The 22,105-nt window shown below is 55.6% G+C and overlaps 2 protein-coding genes across 2 annotated transcripts in view; one reads left to right on the top strand and one right to left on the bottom strand.

Moving 5' to 3' along the window:
- Positions 1-577: 577 nt before the first annotated feature.
- On the bottom strand, positions 578-17,381 carry KCNG1 (potassium voltage-gated channel modifier subfamily G member 1). Its single transcript, XM_086331349.1, has 3 exons — positions 17,157-17,381; positions 5,022-5,821; positions 578-1,781 (listed from the first exon to the last, which is right to left on the bottom strand). The coding sequence occupies exons 2-3, from the start codon at positions 5,793-5,795 to the stop codon at positions 1,011-1,013; spliced, it is 1,545 nt and encodes a 514-aa protein (XP_086187475.1). The 5' UTR covers positions 5,796-5,821; positions 17,157-17,381; the 3' UTR covers positions 578-1,010.
- LOC147359985 (uncharacterized) overlaps positions 16,748-22,105 on the top strand; it is a 312,313-nt gene continuing 306,955 nt past the window's right edge. The window contains exons 1-2 of the mRNA XM_086331246.1: positions 16,748-16,987; positions 17,067-18,093. Of these exons, the coding sequence (XP_086187372.1) occupies positions 16,748-16,987; positions 17,067-18,093 (1,267 nt within the window). The remainder of the gene's footprint in view (positions 16,988-17,066; positions 18,094-22,105) is intronic.

Here is a 22,105-nt window from a genome sequence, read left to right as displayed (position 1 = left end):
ACCCTTGGGGGCTTCAGACTGTGTTCTCAGGTGGCCCAGAAAACTGAGATCCATTTTCCCAAAGCATCAATCCAATGCAATCTAGGTTTACATTTAGATTTAGGTAAATGGTTTGAAGCATTTCCACCCCCCTCCCAAAAAAATTAAGATAAATGTGGCATAGAATAAAAAATACACACTAATTTTTAAAGATAAAATGAAGTGACTTCACCTTTGTAGTCAGCAGGGCTGACTTGGTGTCCACTTCACTGTTGGGGGTGCCTTAGGCGGAAAGTTTGAGAAACAGGCCTTAAGGTGCAAAAGAGGAGAAGAGGAGATGGGAGAGAAGGAAAAGGTGGGGAGGAAAGCCTCAGAGAGGGGAAGAATCGAAGAGATAGAAGAGTGAGGGGCTGTGGTATTTACCAGCAATTTCCCAAAGGTGTCTACCCTGTCTCTTTCCCCCAACCTCACGGGGCCTCACCGGGTAGGAAGGACCCAAGGAAAAAGGCTAACCCAATACTTCTGGTACCACACTGGCTGGCTTACTGGAAAGTGCCGTTTCCTCTCTTAACAGAGCCCCAGGGAAGGCTTTCTTCTCTTTTTCACCGGTTTTCTTTAATTGCACTCGATCCACACTCAAGACAGACTTGTAGCTGCTGTTTGTATTGTTCCCTAGGCAGCCCCACAAAGCGAGTCTTTGCTGGGCATGTTATTTACATGGTGGAAAGAACAAGCCATCTCCTCACTAGGGAAGGGCGTGGGGGCTGGGGCGGGGGGTGGGGGGGTACTGTCAGGACTGTGTGCTGGGCTTCACATCTGGACTTGGGGGACCAGGGTTCCCTGCCGGGGTGGGGCCATCTTCCCTGGGGCGTGGCTTGGTCCATCCCAGGCCAGGGCTGCGCTCAGAAGCAGCACGTGCCTTTGGAGGCTTCTGCAGCGATGGTGATAGCGTTAAGCCTCAGAGGGTGGGCAGGGCTGGGGAGCGGGGGGCGCATCCTGGCGGTGGCGGTGGCGAGGTGCGACCTCTGGATTCAGTTATTGTCTCTGGTGTCCGAGGAGGCACTTCCAAACAAGATGTCACTGTCGTGGGACATGCTGCTCAGCTGCGACTTGGTCTTGATGAGAAACTGGGTCCTGCGGAACATCACCCTCTCCTGCTCCTGCTTGAGCTCCAGGTAGGAGCGGGAGAAGGTGTGGAAGATGGAGGTCACGGGGAAGGCCATGAGGAGGATGCCGCTGAGGATGCTGCTGAGAGCCACCACCTGGCCGGGCGTGCTCCGGGGCACCATGTCGCCATAGCCCACGGTCGTCATGGTGATGACGGCCCACCAGTAGCAGGCAGGGATGCTGGTGAACTCAGGGCTCTCTGCCATCTCGTTCTCGATGACGTAGAGGAGCGGGGCGAAGAGCGCGATGGCCACGCAGAGGAAGAGCAGCAGGAGCCCGAACTCACGGGTGCAGCGGCGGGCCGTGAGCCCCAGCGTCTGCAGCCCCAGCGAGTGGCGGGCCAGGCGCATGACGTACAGGATGCGCAGCGCCCGCAGGACTCGCAGTACCAGCCCCACCTTGTCCAGGTAGCTGTTGCCCGTGCCGGGCTTGCGGCGGCCCGCGGAGGCGCCGTCCACCAGCAGGGTGACGTAGTAGGGCAGGATGGCCACCATGTCGATCAGTGTCAGCGGGCTCCGCAGGAACACGAACTTGTTGGGCGCCTGGATGAGCCGCAGGAGGAACTCGAGGGAGAACCAGCCCACGCACACCGACTCCACGATGAAGATGTTGCGGCACATCTGGGAGCACCGGCCCTGGGAGAGTGAGAAGTGGGGGAGGTCAGCGGTTCCACCGCGAGGAGCACGGGGCTCCGTCCTGGGGGGTGCTACCTGGGCCAGGGTGGTCTGGGCACTATGTCTGTCCCTGGGTCCCCTCTCTCCAGTTATACTCACTCCCTGGGCAATCCTGTGCAAGCCTGGAGCTTGAAGCATCTTCTCAACACTGACTACCCCTAATCTCTCTGCAGCCCAGACCTCACCCCTGAACTCCAGACTCCAAAGGAGCTGCCTCCTAGGGGAGGTCTGACAGGTGTCTCAAAGTTATCATGTCCCCAAACGAGCTCCTGACTTCTTTCTTCTTAAAATTTATTTTTATTGAGATGTAATTGACATATAACAAACACAAGGCATAGGGCGAGTTGATCTGACACATTTACGTATTGCGATACGAATACCACCAAGGGGCACGCGTGCTCAGTTGCTTCTGTCATCTCTGACTCTTTGCAACTCTAATGACTGTAGCCCGCCAGACCCCCCTGTCTGTGGGATTCTCCAGGCAAGAATACTGGAGTGGGTTGCCATGCCCGCCTCCAAAATATGTTTTATAAGTTACTTATTTATCGTTTTTACTGTCTGTCTCAGCTCTGCTCACCTGTCCACCCTGCCCCAGAAGACTGTAGCCCTACAGGACAGGACGCTTTGTGTATTGTTCACTCTCAGGCCCCAGTGCCTGGAAAGGCCTGGCACACCAGGATGATCTGTTACCAGGATGGATGGCAGAGCACTGGCCTGTCTTTAGACAGCGTGCCAAGTGAAGGCCAGGCAGGCAAAGCGAAACCAGGGGAGGTGGCCCAGGTTGGGTGGAGGCTCTGGGGAGCCTGGCCATCCTGCCTGGCACCCCCTGAGGGCTGTCCCAGGTGAACTCAGTCTTGAGGCTGCCTCATCCATTTTTTTAAGAGAAGCTGGAAATTTGGAGTTTTACGTGAAATCTCCTGGGTTTTAAATGTTGTGACAATTTGATACAAAGAAAGCACTCCACATTTCATTCAGGCACATCTGTGCCTCTGCCATGCAGGCTGTCAGGTTACTGCTCTGATCTGCAGCATGGGGGACCGTGCCCAGTTTAGACCTCAGCCTCAAAGGGGCTTGGCAGAGAGGAGGGCACACGTGGTTCTACCTGGGCATCTTGTCGGTTCTGGGGCACAGCTGGGTCTATCAGACTTGCCGTATTAGCTCTGTCTCTGGGAATATGTGAGAAGCTGGAGAGATGAGCTGATACTTGGTGAGGCTTTGAGGTCTCAGACTTCTGGACAGGAAGCCCCCTCCTCTGGGAAGCCTTCCTGGAGTACGTCCCTCCAAGTATCCCCAGCACAGTTGATAGGCCTCTCACAAGAGCCCTCTTGGCTTGTGCCCCATACTTATGGTTACGGGGCTGTCACCAAGGCTTGGAGCACCCTGAAGCTCTGATCACCCCGACTGCCCCCTGGAGCCTGAATACAGGAGGCACTCAAACACCTGCTCGGGTGAGACAGTGAACCCCACTGGTCCCCCAAATGAAACTGAAGAACGACATTTTTACTGAGTCATGAAAAAGGCTGGGTATCTTTTTTTTTTTAAGCAGGTATCAGAAGTTGAATAAAACTGTGGCTTTATTAGTATTTTCCTGGTAAAATCAGCGTTGCGTGTGTTGGGGCCAAGAAGAAATCAGCGCTAAGCACAGGTGCTTCCAGACGGGTCCCGGGTGACAAGCGCTGCTCCTTTTTGGGAGGGGCGTATAGTCCTCACGGTGAGTAATTCCTGAATGTGCAATGCCAGGCGCTGTTCTAATCACGTCTCGTTCACTGAATCCCCCCAGCGCTATGAGGTGGGCCTGTTCACAACCTCTTTGACATGTCAGGAAACAGAGGCACAGAGAGGCTGAGTGACTTGTCTACAGAAGCACAGCCAGAGTGGACGAGGTGGGATTCAAATTCAGGCCACCTGGCTCTAACCCTGCCTGGTTCATCTACCCCTCATGGATCTCAAAGGTTCACTGTACTGATTGAGTGTTCATTTTACTGGTTGAGTATTTTCTTAACACTGGCTTTTAAAATTCAATGTATTCAGAAAGAAGTGTCAGAAACTCCCTGAGAGTTATAAATGTAACACTATTGCTACTTTCCCCACAGTACTTATGTATGGAAAAACCCTCACGTGGTGAGTGGTTTTAATGTTAAATCAGAGGGTTCACATAAAACCCTTAGCACATGAGTGGTACTCAGCCAGTGCTCAATAAATGCTGGCTGGCATGATATTTATGTTTAGTTCATACTGCCATACCTATTTCTCCAGTGCCTACACAATTTGCACCTTCTAAACTTTTCAGTCTGTCTTGAGCCTTGCTTCTGGAACCCCTACGTGTGGGGAAAGGGTCCCAGAGATGGGTCTCATACAGACGGAGGCTGAGCTGAGGGGCTACATGAGGTCCCAGGCTGCCACGTGGGACCCATACTTCCATACTGAGGAACCCAGACTTCAGACTCAGTTAGACCTGGATTTGGGCAAGCTGCTTTCCCTCAGTGTTCTCAGCTGTCAGGTGGTTGTGGGAACACCTCCCATACTCGGATGCTGGAAAATTCGCTGGGGAAATAAGATACAGGCAGAGTGGCAGCCCAGCCTCTGGCTCCCATTAACTGCCGGTAAGTAAGTGGTATCCCTGAGAACTGGGCATGCACCCCATCATGCCCTGGAGTAAACACTTACGGGAACTCCCTTCTTTAACAGAAAGCAATGCTGGCTAATTGAGGTTGCCTGCACACACACACACACATCTATCAATGAACATCATATTCAGGACCCCAAAGAGCTTTCTGGGATCTTTTCATGTAAGGGAATTGGGAAGGCTGACAAAGGACGCAAGTTGGTGAAATAAATTTTGGTGGTGCACGTCACGTGCTCAGCTTGGGGCCAGGCACATCAAACATCGCGTCATCCTTCCATCCATCCATCCGTTCATTCAACAGAGTGGCTGAGTGCCTCTCCCATGCTGGACATTGTTGCGGTGGGCAGGGGGCACAGTGCAGACCTGAACAGGCTGTGGAGCTCAGGTCTGCATGTGGAGGAGGCCGACACACACGGAGACACATTTGTAAACACACGTAAACACAACGACGGACTGGGATGCTACTGAGCCAGTGTGGTCAGGGAAGGCTTCCTGGAGGAGGCGACAGGGCAGGCAGAGAGTGGTCCCTGCAGCAGCAGCCCCGTCCTCCCCCGGGGCAGGGGCGGGGCCCTTACCTGCTCCTCCTCCTCCCTCAGGCTGGGCAGCGTGCTGATGGAGAGGTTGACAGCTGTGACCGTGACAAAGAGCACCGACAGGAAGGCGAACACCTTGCCGGGCAGCCCCGAGTGCGGCCTTTCCACCATGTCGCGCAGCCGCCGCATGCAGCGGCCCAGGCGGCCCTCTTCCTCCGCGGGGCCCTCGCTGTCGGGGTCTTCGCTGTCCAGCGCGTCTTCCTCGTCCTCCCGCTCCACCGTCTCGGCGAACTCCTGGATCTTCTGCAGGTAGCGGCGCTTGCAGCAGCCGTCCAGGTGGTCCTCGGCGATGCCCCAGTAGAGCAGCTCCTCCTGGAAGGACAGGGCGCACATCTCCCGCAGCAGCCGCAGCTTGCCCGCCCGCAGGAAGGTCAGGATGGTGCCGAAGGCGCCCGGGTTGCGGTCGAAGAAGAACTCGTTGCAGGTGACGTCATAGTCGTCGCACACGTTGAGGATGTCGTCGAAGTTGGTGCAGGCCTTGAGCTGGCCCAGCCGCGTCAGCGGGAACTCCTCCAGCGTGGTCCAGGGCAGCGAGTACTTGATGCCGCCCACGTTGATGATGATCTGCCGCCTGCGGTCCTCGGGCTGGCCGCCTTGGCGGGGCTCGTCCTGCGGCCGCAGCCGCTGGGCCCGGCGGTAGAAGACGCCTTTGAGTGATTGGCTTTGGGGGAAGAAGGCTGGATGGAAGGAGGCATCCGACGTGCAGCTCAGAGCGCTGTAGTCGTAATCAGAATTGTCTCCCGGTAGGAGGGTCATTTTGAGCTTTCACATCCCTCTCTGGCCTGGGGTGGGGGGGAGAAGGGAGGAAAGAGCCTCAGTGACTCCCGAGTCTCTGGGGACAATGTGGATCCTGCAGCTAATTGCTGATATGGACCGCATTGTGTTTCCCCAGATTCACAGAGGGAAGCCCTAACCTCCAAGTGGATGGTGTTAAGAGGTGAGGTCTTTGGGAGGTCATCAGGCGTAGATGAGGTCAGGAGGGTGGAGCCCCCAGGGTGAGATTAGTGCCCTGATAAGGAGAGGAAGAGACAGCAGGGTCTCCTTTCTCTCCACCAAGTCAGGGCCTGGTAAGAAGGCAGCCAACCTGCAAGTTAGGAAGACAGCCCTCGTCAGAACCTGACCTGATCTCAGACTCCCAGCCCCCCAGATGGAGAGCAACCAACGTCTGTTATTTAAGCCTCCTGGTCTAGATACTCTGTTACAGCAGCTTGAGGGAAGATACTCAAGAGTCAGAAGAGCCACTCTATTGTTCAGCATCTCCTAAACTTTACCATTCCTCCATATCCACATTTTTTACACCATAAAAATGCACTGAGTACTACTGTAAGCCAGGAGTGGCTTCAAGCACTGGGAGTTTGCAGCCATGCATATAATCAGCTGTGGCCCCCAGCCCCACAGAGCTGACAGCCTACATTGGTACTGTTATTTACTTAACGTTTTAAGTTTGTCCAACTTTGGGGGATATTTATTTAGCTTGGAAAAGTAGTTTAGTGTGGACCAGAGGTTCTCAACCAGGCCTGATTTTGTCACCGGGGGACAGACGGCAATGTCTGGAGGCATTTTTGATTGTCATGACTAGGGGATGCTACTGGCATCGAGCAAGGATGCTGCTAAAAGTCCTATGGTCAGATCCCACAACAGAATTATCCTGCTCCCCATGTCCATAGTGTGAGGAGGGGCTCTGCTGTGGTGGTTATGAGCGTAGATTTTGCTGTTGAATGTCCTCATCTGCAAAATGGGTATAACCATACGATCTACTTTATAGGATTACTGAGAAGATTCAGGGAATTACATACCCAAGACCACTGAACACAGTATGTGGGACATGGTAGGTACTCAATACTTCCTGTCTACTATTTTTTTTATTACTTTATTATTCTGTTTTATTTTATTTTTTGGCTGCACCATGTGGCTTCTGGGATCTCAGTTTCCTGACCACGGATCAAACCCGGGCCATGGCAATGAAAGCGTGGAATCCTAACCACTGTGCAACCAGGGAACTCCCACTGTTTACTGCTGTTACAAGTATTAAACTCAAAGGGACCGCCTGTATTCGTTCCATGCGTGGAAAACATATCACTTGCCATAAATCAGAGGCAATGTCCAAAAAATGCACAATTGTCACAACAGCGACATGTTTTGCTCGTGTGGTAGCAAACGTCATCTTGAGGACCCAGGACTGAATTGGACAGGCTTGCTCACTCCTCCAGGAAGCCCTCCTTGGCTCTTCCAGCTAAATCAAGTGTCATCCCCACCCACCCCCATTTATTGTCACCACACTTGCCACCTGTTTTAGAAGGATCTGTGTGCAAGCCTGGTTCCTTCAGTAGACTGCTTGCTCTCTGGGGGAAGAACGTGCTCTACTCATTTCTGAACCTCTGTATTCAGCAACATAAACGCTCCAAGAAATGCTCAACAAATAAGTACATTTCCTGTTGGTGAGGCCAATCCGATGAGGGCACGTCCAGGAAACTGAGGTTAAAATCTCAGCTTACACAGACTTCTTCCTTCCCCGTCCTCAAAGCTAAGGGTTTGTGCCATTAGAATCAGATTGCTTATGCAGTCATAGCTCATGGGCTGCATTTGGTTTACAAATATTTTGCCTGGCTTGGAGAAGATTTTGAAAAATGAAGACATTTAAAAATTCATATATGTTTTTTGGGGAAAATCAGATTATCTGGCAACCTTCGCTTCAAATTCCAGCTGAGAAACGCCTGTCACTCCGTAGGCAGGGCAGGCCTGCTACAATCCACTGTCGTCCCCACCCCTCCTTATTGTCTTCCTGACGCCCACTTTACTTCCCTTATGTGTGTTTCCTTCCTGGTCACTGTAGGCGCTTGAGTTTGACATCCCTAGATGACAGCAATAGAGCTCTCCAGAATTACGCTGATCTGGGGAAAAGTAGTGTAGTACGAGTCTACAATACTTGGATGTTATGGTTTTTCTTTTTACTCGGACTGCACCAGGTCTTATTTGCGGCATGGGGGATCTAGTTCCCCGACCAGGGATGGAACCTGGGCTGCCCACATTGAGAGTGCAGGGTCTTGACCACTGGATTGCCAGGGAAGTTCCAATACTTTGCTTTTAAGATTCACCCTCACTCCCCCGCCACCCCAGCTCCGTCACCCATGGGTGCAGTGGTGCCAGCCAAGCCTGTCAACTCCAAATGGAGATCAGCCAGCCAAGCCTGTCAACTCCAAATGGAGATCAGCCAGCCAAGCCTGTCAATCCCAAATGGAGATCCACTTCTGACGCCCGAGTGTCCATCCATGCTATGGGCATGTTCAGCGGGAACACACGCGGCTGCACACATATACACACAGCCCCGCGTGGGTGTGAAGCAGTGCGTCACAGGAGCCACGGAGGTTTCCACATCTGAGAGGGGCACCTTCCTAACAAAAATTCTTTCACAAACTCAAATCATCACTCCACGCATTTATCTCTGGGGCAAACTATCGTTTCTCAGTTCAAGTTTTGGAAAACTAGGGTACACCTGTGTTTGAAAAAACATGATCTGACTTTAAAGCGTTAAGAGTGTTTTTAACTTCACCTAAAATTGGAACTCGTCTCCTTAGGCAGAGCCTGCCAGAATCCCTTGGAGGAGGAAGATAGCTTTTAGTGCCACAGCTTTTCAGCTATGCTGCTTCATCTTTGCCACTAAAGACAAGAGGGAAAACGACATTCCGTTTGGCAAGAATAGTGATGGAGGCACGGGAGCCTTCCTCTCATCCTGCAAACCCTGGAGAGCGCTTGTGAAACCCCACGTCTGTAATCACCTCTTTTCTTGCAGAATTTTTTTTTCAACCCTCCTCGCTTTCCCTCCAGCTGAAAGCTCCCCCAATTAGCAATTCCTCACTTTTTCTCTCATGATCTGTATCAGCCGTGAGTCAAAGCCTCAGCCTCCTGCATGGAAAGTTGTCCTGTCTCAGAGACAAGTATGAAGAGGAGAGAAAAAGTTGCTTTGTGCAGGCTGCTTGTACACGGAGGGCCAGAGGACCCTGGGGAGGCTCAGATGCTGAATTTGCTCAAGAAGGGAGGGGCACGCTTGCCCTGAGCCTTTGGTCTTAGGGTTGTCCAGCCTGATGGGGGTGCGGGTAACAGTTCTGCCTGCTAGAGTCTCTGGTAAGGTTCATAGAACAAACAGGCGCCAAAGTCCTGCTTCTGGAATATAAAGCTACTTTTCACTCAGTCTGCTATTACCCTCACGAAAAAGCTGATTTTTAAAAATTTCGGTGTTAGGTCTGTGAGTTCTAGAGCATGGTGGGATCTAGTGATTCTGCCTCTTAGGGTCTATACGTCTACTTAGGAAGAGGAAGCTGTTTGAGAAAGGGGCTCCAATGGTGGGAATGAGAAGGAGGAGTCCTGAGGGAGCTCTCATTCATTCATTCATCCAACGTTACCACGTGTGGGACTGGGCCAGGCCTGGAGGCACAGCGGAGGACCAGACAGAGCCAGTGCTGTCCTCATAGAGGAGACGTTCTAGTGGGGGACACAGCCTCTAAGTAAATACACAGATCGTTGCAGGCCGTGATGAGTGTTGCGATGGAAACAGAACTAGGTGGCCAATGGGAAATGACTGGGGTGGGGGTGGGGGGTCAACGCTAGCTGGAGGGACCCAGGAGGGCTTCTCAGGGGAGGGGACGCTGGGGCAGAGCCAGCCCTGGGAGGACCTGGGGAGCAGTGTCTCGGGTGGAGTTAGAAGAGCTTGCTCCTGACCTGGGAATGGGGCTGGATGGTCAGACACCGCAGTAAAGGCCAAGTGGCCAGGCAGAGTGGGCGAGGGGAGGTGGGAGAAGACGAGCGTGTGGGGCCAGCTGGTGACAGAAGGGCTGGGTTTGTTCTTCGTGGGCCGGGCATCCTCTGGAGAAGTCCCAGGCTGGGCTGGGGAGACCACCTCTGTCTCTGGAAAGAGACCACCGAGGTTTGGACCAGTGGAGGGGTCTGGAGAATCGGAAGGATTTGGGGTGGGCTTTGGAGAGAGAGAGCTGAGGGCACTCATGCTGTGGGACGGGAGTGCGGTGAAGGGAAGGACAAGGACGAAGGGAGATCCCAGGGGTGCCATTCACCCAGGTGGCCGATAGGTGGCGCTAGGAGGCCCAAGTTAGAGGCAGCCTTCCGGGCTACAGGATGATGGAAGGAGAAATTGTGGGCCAATCAGAGACAGAGAGGTCAGGGATGGGGCCTCCCACATGGGTGATGGGTGGTATCAGAGCACCAGGGCCGACCTGATGATCATTGGGGAGGGGGAGGGGGAGCTCTGACCTGGCTGGGCTGGACGGGATGGAAGGGCCCAGCGAGCAGGGACATAGCAAAGCCCAGGGACATAGCAAAGCCCGGGGGCTGGTATTCCCTGGGCTCAGCGCCCAGCACCCACCCCCTTGCTGACGCTGCACATCGCCCCAGCTCTGAGTGTGGGTGCAGGTAGACACTCCTCCGCCCCTACCCAGCCCTGGCCAAAAGATGTCTGTATCCTTTTTCTGATTCCTGGAAGCAGTGACTATGTTAGCTTCTCTGGCAAGCAGGAATCAAGGTTACAGATGGAAATGAGGTTGCTAACCAGCTTCCTTTGAGGTGGGAAGATTTTCCTGGACTCTCTGGGGGCCCCATGCAACCACCAGAGTCCTTAAAAGATGGAAGAGAAAGGCAGGAGGGTACATCAGAGTGATGAAACGCTGAGAAAGACCTGACTGGCCAGTGCTGGCTTTGACGATGGAAGGGGCCACGAGCCAAGGAAAGCGGGCAGCGTCTAGAAGCTGAGACAGACGGAGAACACCCTCCTCTGGGCTCTCCGGGAAGGAACGCAGCCTTTCCATGCCTTTATTTTAGCCCTGCAACACCCATTGCAGACCTCTGTTCTCCAGAATGTGAGGCAGTAAGTTTGTTTTGTTTTAATCCACTCAGCTTGTGGTGATGTGTCACAGTAACAATTGGAAACAAATACGGCGGGTGTTGAGAAAAAGCTGGTCAGACTCCAGCTTGGGAGTGGGGGGGTGGGGGGCAATTTGCTGACGACCTCAAGGTGGGGAAGCAGAAGAGCCTGCTAGCTCTGAAGTCAGGAGACCTGGGTTCAAGGTCTTGGGTGACTTTGAACAAGTCATGTTCTGCCTCTGAGATACAGTTTCCTTATCTGTAAAATGGGGATATTTGTTGCTCTGACCTCTTGGAGTTATGGTCAGGACTAAAGCAGAGGACACAGATAACACAGGTGCTTGGCCCAACGCCTGACCTGCAGGGGATCCTCAATGGGCCTGCTGTATTATTACTAGCTATGAGGGGGATCTGTCATTCTCCCCTCTTCCAGCCAAGGATGACTCCTTTCTTGACCTGATTAGGCAGGACTGGACCCCAGCATTGTCTGACCCCCCAGAGCCCACTGCTGGAGGGAATGCACTCATATGGCCTCTGGGAAAGCCTGAGGGGTATCAAGGGGAATGAAGGACGCTGGCGTCTGATGACCTGGGAATCCCACTCTTGGGTATATCCCTCAGACTTGGATCCACAGGGCTTATGACAGACATTGTCTGTAATATATTTGCACTCCAACTCTTGACTCAGGATCCGCTTCTGGGGACTCAGATGCAAGCAAGGAACAAGGCACAAGAATATATCTCGTGTTGCTTTGGCGCTAGGAGGTCTCCCCGTGTCCCTCCCGGCGGTGGGGGAGATGAACAAGTGATGCAGATGGCAAAAGCCTGTAGATTCCGCAGGAACTGGAAGCAATGGATTAGATGCGGGTTTAGCAACACATTTAGATCTTAAAAACATGGTCCCAAGTGGAAAAAAAAACAACAGAAGTTTATAGCACTTTGCTGTTTATGTAAATGGGCACACACACAACATTACATGTCTTACAAAGACTCGAGCACATGTAAGGATCTCTGTCAACCACAGGGAGGGTGCCTGGGAGGGCAGGGGGAGGGAATAAGCTTGGGGATTGGAACGAAGGGAACAGTGACTAAGACAGCCTGGTGATGCAGAGCGATATGAATTAAAGAGTGTGGTTAGCACCACCCTGGGTTTTCATCCAGGTTAGAGAAAAAGACGAGCACAAAAACTGTCACACCACTGGGTTTAGCATCTCCCTGGACTCAGCTGAGATACAGACCCCCAGGGCCCTCCCAAGACCCTCTCATCAGAATCCTTAAGCGGGGCCAGGAACCGGCATTTCTGAAGGCTCCCTGAGAGCCTGCTGATGTTTGCGAGAGGAAAGGCAGGGGCCAGGAAAGCCGGCAGGCCTTCCAGGTGCTCTGGGCTTCAGCTGGGAGCCCTCTGACTTCCCAGTCTCCCTGGGGTTCTGGAATGCTCTGTGGATCCTGCGCGAGGGGAGCCTCACTGGGAAAGTGGAGACCCTCTGGTTTGTGAGAAAATCTGTCTGCTCTGGGGCTGCCTTGATCGAACGCCCATTCGTGAGCCCACAGCTCCGCGGATTCTCCCCAGGCAGCTTCTCTTCCTCCTGGGAGAAAGATGACGTTCAGAAGCTGTGACAGAGAGTTGAGTATACATTTCCAAAGAGAGATGATCACTGAAGCCAGAAGGAGTTCTGAAGGGCAGCACCCCCACCTGGAGGCTGCTCTGTGGCCAGTGTGTGACTGGGGGTGGGGTGCAGGACCCGGGGGTGGGGGTAGGACTCCGGAGCGGGGAGCAGGGCAGAAGGAAGGTCTCTGACAGGGTGGGAGGAAGGTCTCCGTCAGGCTTGTCTGGCTATTGCTGCTGCTTCTGCTGTTAACCTTTCGGCTTGATACAGCCATCTATACCCACCAAGTCACTGGCCCTCTTCCAGGCCCGTTTCCCCATACAGCAGGGACAAGCATGTTGACCTCACCAGGCTGGTGAATGGAGGTTTCACGCCCATTTTACAGATGAGGAAACTGAGGCTTTGAATGGTGAAAACTCATGACTCTGGTGGCAAGTGATGAAGCCAGGGTCCAGTTAGGTCTGTGGGACTCTGAGCAAACCTCTTTGCATTCTACTGTCTCCCTGCATCGCTGGTTCCTGGTGGTGGAAGGGTGTCCAGTACCTCGCCTCTATTTTCTAGGCACAAGATTTTGAAGAGTCTTTGGGGATGGGGAGAAGCAGGCAATTGCCCATAGCTGGGGAAACATCCTTGGTCCTACCAGATATTTGCACAAGAGCAGAGTAAGGAATCAACAAAACTGGTTTCATCGAGTTCTGGGTTGCCATTTCAGTCTCTGGGCAGAACTCTCCTGTGGGGTAGCAGGCACCAAGCAGGGCTGAGCGTGTGGCCTCTGGACCATGATGCCTGGCCCACCGTTCACCAGCTGTGCAGCCTTCTGCAAATACCTTCACCTCTCTGTGCCTGGCTTCTTAGCTATAAACTGGGGTGTTGTCCACTCGCCTGCTAAGTGCTTGGAGCCATGTTTGGTGCATTAGAAGGGGCCCCTGTTTGCTAGAATGGCTTCTGGGCAGCATGCCTGGCACCTCACCTGCCTGCTCCCCCGCCCCACCCCGGCATTTCTTTCCTCAGAGGAGCAGTGTGAAGCCAACATCGCCTTCCAGAGGGCGGGACCCCAGTGCCCGCTCTCCTCACCTGGCTGAAGCCAAGTGCCTCGCTCTGTGGGCCTCCGCTTCCCCATCAGCCAACAGAAACTGGCCGCACAGGCCTGTGGTCGGCAGAAGGGTGGCCTCCCGAAGAGGCCCACGTCCCAGGCCCTGGATGGAACCTGGGAGTGTAACCTTACATGGTGAAAGGGAGGGTGTTACTGCGATTAAACTGAGGAGCTGGAGATGGGGACACGGGCCCGGATTGACCGGTGGGCCCAGCGTCGCCATAAGAGTCCCTATCACAGGGAGGCAAGTCCACGGGGTCGCAGAGGGTCAGGCGTGACTGAGCAGCTGCCCCTCAAGGGGATCAGAGTCGGAGATGAAAGAGACGTGATGGCAGACGCTGAGGCCAGAATGTGGTAAAGCCAGGAGCCAAGGACGAAGGGAGCCCCCAGAAGCTAGGAAAGGCAAAGGGAGGGCCTCTCCCTGCAGGAACACGGCCTTGCTGCCCGCTTGGTGTCAGCCCACTGAGGGCCATCTGGACTTTTGATCCCCCCAAACTGTAAGATACCAAGTTTGTGCTGCTTTAAGCCGCTACACTGTTAGGAGCATGTGGCAGGAAGAAACAAACCAACACAGTGCAACTTTCTTTAAAAAAACAAAAAAGCATTTTTTCCCTGAGCTCCTCAGGCTTTGGTTTCTGTCTCTCCTCCCCACACTTGCCAACCCGTGTCATTCCTTAATCCCGAGCGGGTTTTGAGGGGACTCCAGCGGTCTCTCTCTGCAGTCCTTCCCCTGCCGGGGGAGTTTCATCTGTCATGGTCAGGGTTCCTGGCTGGGCTGACTCAGAGGAGGATCATGCTGCATTAATCCTCAATTAGACCGTTAATCAAAACGGATCCAGCCGTTAGGCTGGCCCAGGCCCTGGCACACTGGATCCCTGTGAAATGCTGTGCCTGCGTAAGAAATTCATCTTCCCTGATGCTCTCCTGTCCATGCTCATTACAGTCCAAGTGGGCTGGCCCCCATCCCTGCTTCCAGTGAGCAGGGGCCTCAGTCACTGGGGTTGGGGGATACTTGCTGGGAGCTGGGCTCTCTCCTCCATCCCACCTGCCCCCTAAGAGGGAACATCCAGAGACCCCCATCCCCCACCCCCAGACAGAGGCAGCCTCTGGAAAAACGTTCCTCTGGCACAATAAAAACACACACACACTTGCCTTCTACCAGGAGCTTTGGGGCAGGAGCCAGGGGGTCCTTCTCTGTTTGACCCCTGGCGGCCTCTGATTCGGGAGCACAGGGGTAAGTGGAGGCACAGGCTCGGGGAGCAGCGAGGCGGGGACACCTATTTAAGTAATCCTTCGCTTCTCGTTCCTCAGTAAGTGTTGAGGCCATGTGTCTGCGGTCAGCTGCGGGGGGACGGAGCGGGGAAGGAGGGGCGGTGTGCCCCGTGAGGCCGTCATTTGGCTCCTACCTGGACCACCATGACTCCTGAGTGGATTCTGTCAGTCAGATACTGTCTGCTAGGGAACAAAAACGGCCAGGAGGGACTACTGCTGACAGCCAGACTTCCTTGCCTCCCCCTTTGTATCAACTCTCTTTTAGATTGGCTTTTCCAGCCGCCATTTTCCAACCATGGGGCTCCATCTTTGGGTTTAGTGAGCCAACCAAGGGTGGATTTCCAGACCCTCTATCTCTGGCCACCGGAAACGTTGACTCTGCCTCACATATTCGGAAAGGGGACGTGGAGAAAAGACGGCCAGGTCAAGACGCCTAAGAGTGCCCCGGGGGTTGACTCCTCAGACCTGGTTGGAGTCTCTCAGGCCTGCATCCAGGCCACATCTCTGGGCCCTTCTGTTCTCTGGGGCATCGTCCTCACCCTCGCCACAGCCCAGCTGTGTGGGGTGCAGGGGGTTCAAAGTGGCGGTGGGATGGGAGCCTGACTCCCAGATCTGCCCCCCTCAGACTCCAGGGCTTCCCTCGCCTGGCCCTCAAGGCTTGGGACGTGGATCAAGGCTGTACCCTCACAGCCCCTGTGGGTTTGAGTGTGTCCATGACAGACATCTTTCCACTGGAATGGGCTCTTAGGGAATGACAGATGAAGGCAGTCCCCAGGAGCCATCATCGCCTGCCTTTCAGATGCGCCTTCCCTCCCTTCCCACTTGGTGGGTGCCTCTGCAGAGCTCCGGATCGGAGGACACATGGTCAAGCTCATCTGAGAAGTCCACCCAAGAAAGCCGGCACATGCCCTGGCTCCGGCCCTGGGGCCGGGTCGCCAGCAGTGCCAAACCTGCCTTGGAAACGTGAGCGGGTGAGGCTCCCCGGAGCGACTCTGACTGTGCTGTCATGCGTGTGGGTATCAAACACGCCCTACTGAATAAACCTCGGCTCAGATTCTCGGAGTCAGGAGAAGCCACCCTCCTCAACACACGCGATGAATCAGAGCGGTTCCGGCTCCCTTCTCTCACCTCCCCTGCGTTTATCTTGAGGGGTCAGCAAAGGGAGTCTCTGCAACTGCCTCGTTCACCCTGCTGACTCTGATGCCTGGCACCCTGGATGTGCTTATGGACAGCAAGTGCTTCAGGAGACGCCTGCTGAATGGACAACTTCTGTAGTACACCCCGTTGGTGGGAGCCTGCCTTCATCAGTACGGTTAGATGGGCTTCTCTCAATCCTCCTCCCCATTAAAACCCTCCCCCTAAGGAGCTTTCTAAATGCCTTTTCTTCCTATCCAACAACCTATTCCAGCCTCCCTCCTCCCCCTGAGAATGAATGCAGTAGATGAACCAAGGAAAGGCCATTCTGCAAGCTGTCCAGTGACCTGCTTGTACACAGAGGGGTGAGGGGTGTTCTCTCCAAGCTGCAAGCCGGCTCCATCCTCTCCTGCCCCACATCCCATCCCTCTCCTGCCTGGCTCTCTCCCCAGCACAGCGCCTCAATAACTGTTAGTGAAATAACGAACCCCTGAGATTTGGCAAGGGAGATGCACATAGTAGGCGCTCAACCCGTCTCCCAACCAACCCGTGAATGAATGAAGGAGCTTCCCTCCTTTCTCTCCTCACCCAAAGATTCCATTCAGGCTGAGCCCCTTCTGGGTAGGGAGCGCCCCCCGAGGGTGAGGAGGCCACCTTCCCCTCCAAGGAAGAGTTGTCTCAAGAGTCCCCAGCGCCTAGCACACAGTGGGCTCTCAATAAAAGCTCGTGGCCCTGATGAACAACTCAATAAAGCCCGCTGACCGAGGCCCCACTGTACCTAAGGACGGAGTGAATGAGCGGGTGACAGACGGACCACCCCCCACCCCCCTCCATCAACCTCTCCCCAACACCCGCTCCTCCCCGGATCCTCCTGCGAGACGGCGAGAAACCCCGGCCACAGCTGGGGTGCGGCCCCCGCCCTGTCACTTCGCGCGCCGGGGGACCCCAGGGAAGCGCAGAAGCCGGACCCGCAGGGTGACCGCCGCGCGCAGCTGCTCCCGGGTCCCCTGTCGCCCCAGACCGCCCCCCTCGGCGTCCTTCCGGGTCCCCGTAGGGGCCACAGCTACGTGCGGCTCCCCCCGCCCGGGCCCGAGTCCGCCCGCCCGGCGGCGCCCGGCGGGGCTGCAGCGCGCCAGGGTCCCACCTCAAGTTCTCGGCAAGGCGTCCCCGCCGCGGAGTTGGCCGGGCCGCGGCTCGCGTCCCCCGGCGGCCGGCGGGTCCCGGCGAGGACGCGACCAGGGGCTGGAAGCCGCCCGCGCCGCCTCCCGGAGCGGCCGGCCAACTTCGGCCCCCGGGCCCCGCTCGGCTCCAGCACCCGGATCGAGGGCCGCCCGCCTGTGCCTCCCGGTCCCCGCCGGGCTCCGAGTGCGCCGGGAGCGCCGCGCGGCCGCCGCCGAGGGAGGGAGGGAGCGGGGCGGGAGGCGGGCCGGAGGGAGGGGCGGGGCGCGGGGCGGGGAGCGCGGGCGGCGGCGGGGAGCGCTGGGGGCACGCGGCGCCCGCCCGGGGTGTCCTGGCGGCCCAGCGCCGGGCCTCCGCCCTCGGGTGCAGCGCGCGGCGCCGGGCTCCCTCCGAGCCTCCGCCCGGGCCGCCCGCGCCGAGCGCCCGGCCGCCGCCCTCTCCGCCTTTCCCCGCGTCCCCCGCCAGCCCGCCCTCGGGATCCCAGCGCTCCGCTGCGCTCGGGCTGCAGGTGCCCCGCGGCGCGCCGGCCTGCTGGGGTCACGTGCTTCCCGGGCCCCGCAGGTCGCGGACCCCTCGCGCGCTGCCCGGGGCTCCAACGTGCCACGTGAAGCGCTCCCGCTCCGCTGCCCCGGGGCGCACGCCGCGCGGGCCGGGTCTTGTGTCTTTTCCGGGAGGTCCCGGTGAGCCGCTGCCCCTGGGCGCCTCGTGCCGCCGCGGGGCAGGGACCGCAGGCGCCCGGCGGCGTCAACTTCCTAGGACGGCACGTGCCATGCCAGGTGCCTTTCCCTCCAAGTCCCAGAGTCCGCGAGGCCCAGCTGCCCGCACCCCCGGCCGACGCGGGGCACTCGGACTGGGCCCTGGGGTCCTGAGCCGCCTGAGAGCGACGCCTCGCCTCGGAATGGGTAGGAGTCGCGCTTTTGCCCAGGGGGGTTGGGTTGGAGGGTTCTGCCAGAGGGGGTGCGCCTCCGCGCAGCCGGCGTTTCAGGGTCGCTGGCCTCGCAAGAGCGCCCCTGTCGCCCCCTTCCTCTTTTCCTTCCAGTCTCCAAGCCCTTTTCCACCATCAGAGAACCAAGCAAGGTCGTGAAGAACCTGCCCTGGGCACAGCCTGTGGCCTCCTCCTCCTCAAGGATGGGGAGCGCCCCCTCTTTCTGGGAATAGGGTTTGTTTTTGCTGTTGAGTCGCTCAGTCTGTCTGACTCTTTGCGACCCCATGGACTAGCCTGCCAAGCTCCTCTGTCCATGGGATTCTCCAAGCAAGAGTACTGGAGTGGGTTGCCATTTCCTTCTCCAGGGGATCTTCCCGACCTAGGGATCGAACATGCGTCTCCTGCATTGGCAGGCGGACTCTACCACTGAGCTACCAGGGAAGCCTGGGAATAGGGTTAGAGTGTCTTTTATTAGGCAGACGGTTGCTCGCTGATGCTGTTGAGGTGACCATGATAAGAAATTGCCCCCAAGAAGTCATGTTCTTCTGGGAGAGAGGCAGGACTAGGAAGGCCACGGGGAGGCGCAGGATTGGAGGCTCAGAAAAAGGCAGGGAGGAAGCCAGAGCAGGCTGGTTGGGGTACAGAGTAAGGGGAGAGACTGCTTCAGCTCGACCTCAGGGGAGGTGACGTGGAAGCCTGGACAAGGAGAAGGAGCCCGTCTTCGGAAGATCTGGTAAGAGGGCTTTCCCCGTGGATGGAATGGTGAAGGTCTCGGCCCTGAAGTCGGAGCGAGGAGATGTGTTTGAGGAACAGCAGGGACGTCAGAGAGGGGGTTGGGGGATGTAGGAAAGGAAATCCACCTGAGTCTGGGGCTCTAGTGCTCCGGGGGTCCCGAGAACGCACTGTGAGAAGCAGCTTTATGTGGTGGGTCACGCCCTGCCTTCCTCTCACTTCTGAAAATTGGCATTTATATCTTTTTTCCTCGCTCATCATCTGTCTCCATCGAGAGCTAGACCCCATGCTCCATCAGGGTCAGGATTATGTGCTGTCCCCCTAGTATCTCCCACACTGTCTGGCACAAATAGACCAGGCTTCTGAAATCGTCGGTGGAAGGATGCTGAAGGACCATTCTATAGGACAGAGTTGATCATCTCAGTGAGGCCCAGGACTTGCTGACGACCACAGGGCAAAGGTGGAGAGCAGGAGTTCTCAAATGTATTGTGCATCTGAATCCGCTTGTTCAAATCCGGATGGTTGACCCTACCCCCTGAGTTTCTGTCTCCGTGGGTTTGCAGTGGGGCCCTTCAAATGAGTTCCCTGCTGCTGCTGCCTGACGGCACGATTGCTGGTGGTCTGGGGGGATCACATCAGAGAGCCTCTGATGTTGTAGATTTGAAACGCAGCCCAGCTGAGTCTGACTTCAAAGTTCTTGTGAGCTACCAGATCCCCTGGGCCTTGCTTCTGATTGGGTAGGATCAGCTGGACCTTAGGAGCATCTGTGTGGAGGAGCTGTGCCCGAGGGCTGGGCCTATCAGAACCCCGTGTGCTGAGTCCAGTACTGGGGTGACCTGTGGACAGAGCCCCTGAAATGGTGGTGGAGACCTCAGTAAGCCCGGATCCTCCCTCCCAGCCCCCATCCACCCTATAGGCTCAGGCTTGCTTGCGGGGCCCAGGAGCTAAATTACTGCCTGGTCTTATCCCTGACTCGTGGTAAACTATGCCCAATAAAATTCTTTTAAATCCTTTTAAGGAATTCCCTCGGCGCTTCCCACCTCCCTTTGGAGCCTTCCAGATTTTCAGCTCTTCTTTTCATATCTCCATGTCCCACCCCGAGAAGCATTCCTTCCCAAGCTGTTGTGTGGAAATGGATGTTGATGATGCTTGGAGAGTTTCTGGGAAAGATGGGAACGGTCCATGTTTGCTGAACACCCGCTAAGTGCCAGGCAGGTTGCCGGGGCATTTGTGGATGTCAGCGGCACGTGTCGGGCCTGGTGGTGGGCTCTGGCTCCCAGACCTGTTTTATTTGACCCTGCTGGGTTAACATTTTCTTCAATGTTAAATTTCTTGAATTTCCAACTAATCTGAATTAGTTGGCCAACTTTTAAAAATCAGAAGATTTCACATTTTTTTTCTTTAGGAACACAGGGAGATCTGGCTGGCATCCCCCTTGTGAGTGGTGTGCTGGTACTGGGTTGTGCCCACCCCTTTGCCTGTGGTTTGCCCCTCAGCCACAGTCACATCCTCTAAGTTGGACCCCCCGGCAGCATGAGTTGCTGTGTCTCATCTTGGTATATCGTCTGGGGCCTCACAATAAATGGCAAAGCCGGATCTGAATCCAAGCCTGCTGCTGCTGCTGCTAAGTTGCTTCAGTCGTGTCCGACTCTGTGCGACCCCGTAGATGGCAGCCCACCAGGCTCCGCCATCCCTGGGATTCTCCAGGCAAGAACACTGGAGTGGGTTGCCATTTCCTTCTCCAATGCATGAAAGTGAAAAGTGAAAGTGAAGTCGCTCAGTCGTGCCGGACCCTCAGGGACCCCATGGACTGCGGCCTTCCAGGCTCCTCCGTCCATGGGATTTTCCAGGCAAGAGTACTGGAGTGGGGTGCCATTGCCTTCTCCGAGGAATCCAAGCCTGGCTGACCTAAAAGCCCAAGTCTGTCTCTGAAAGACAAGCTGCTCTTAGAATCGGGGGCAGGAGGAAGACGTGTTGTCTCTGGCCCCAAGGAAATACCGTAAAAGGGAGTTACTGTCAGCAGTTTAAGGACATGCTTTCCCTCCCATTCATAACCCACTGTCAGTAAGTCATAAAGTTCTGGGTTGTTTTTCCATGGCAAGAAGAGTTGTCCAGAGCTGGCCAAACTTTTTAATCCATCTTGCCCCTTGAGATGAAAAGGCGAAGATTTGCAAGACAACTGGTTGGAGTTAGGAAGGGGATGTCAGGGAGGGGTCCGGGGGTGCCATTTGCTCCATGAGCTCTCCTGGCGGGTCTTGCTGAGTGTCCCTGGAGCACGGCTTGTTGCAGGAAAAATGCAGCCCTGCGAGTTGGGGTGGGGATGGGAGTTGGGGTGGCATTCGTCTGCCACCTCTCCTGGCACTCTGCTGCTTTCCTGCCCTCTTCCTAGAGTGATCTTTCCGTAGATTTCCACACAACAATTTTCTCCATGTCTTGGGCAATTGTCACCTGGGGACTCCTGTTTGGGCCAGGATCAGGATCAGGGTGAAGGTTTGTGATGCCAAGAACTGACTCATTGGAAAGGACCCTGATGCTGGGAAAGATTGAAGGCAAAAGGAGACGAGGGTGGCAGAGGATGAGATGGTTGGATGGCATCACCAACTCAATGGACATGAGTTTGAGTAAGCTCTGGGAGATGGTGAAGGACAGGGAGGCCTGGCGTGCTGCAGTCCATGGGGTCGCAAAGAGTCAGACGTGACTTAGTGACTGAACCACAGCAGCAAGGTGGACTGGGGGAGGTTGAGGGCCACAAGAGCACAATTTACGTCTTTATTTTATAAGTTGCTATCTCTCTTATCTTGGGTTTGTCTTGCACTAATTTCGATTTTTAAAAGATATTGCATCACAATGTTAACTTGATCACGAAGCTTTGTGGCCCCTCCTTACATTTGGCTTCCTAGGCGAGGGCCTCAGCTGCCTCTCTAGCCCCAGCTCTGCTCTGAGTCTAGTGTTCTGAACTGGGAGTCAGGAGAGCTGGGCCCCAGTCCAGCCTGTGCCCCTTGACTCGCTGTGTGACTGGACCAAGGCCCGTCCATGCCCTGAGCCTCTCAGCTGCACCACCTAGCCCGGAAAGGGCTTAAAATGATACGGTAGTTTTTATTATAGTATATCGATTCTAAAATGATCCAAGACACCCACTGAGGCCATGCATCGTCTCCATTCCCTGGGGCTTTGGGGCGTAGGACGCCTCCCTGACTCTGATCATTATGGGGTACCTCTGTCATCTTCCCGCCACCCCACTCGAGGTGTTTCTCTGG

Source organism: Bos grunniens, chromosome 13 (assembly GCF_055505025.1).
Source record: "Bos grunniens cultivar Pamir isolate PY7600 chromosome 13, Bosgru_T2T1.0, whole genome shotgun sequence".
NCBI lineage: Eukaryota > Metazoa > Chordata > Mammalia > Artiodactyla > Bovidae > Bos > Bos grunniens.
The sequence above is the reverse complement of the archived record's forward strand: the minus strand, read 5'-3'. Positions and strand labels throughout refer to the sequence as shown.

Coding starts and splice junctions, on each gene's coding strand:
- KCNG1 (XM_086331349.1), bottom strand. CDS start 5,795: ATGACCCTCCTACCGGGAGACAATTCTGATTACGACTACAGCGCTCTG. Junction 1,782..5,021: donor TGAGGGAGGAGGAGGAGCAG/GTAAGGGCCCCG, acceptor TCACTCTCCCAG/GGCCGGTGCTCCCAGATGTG.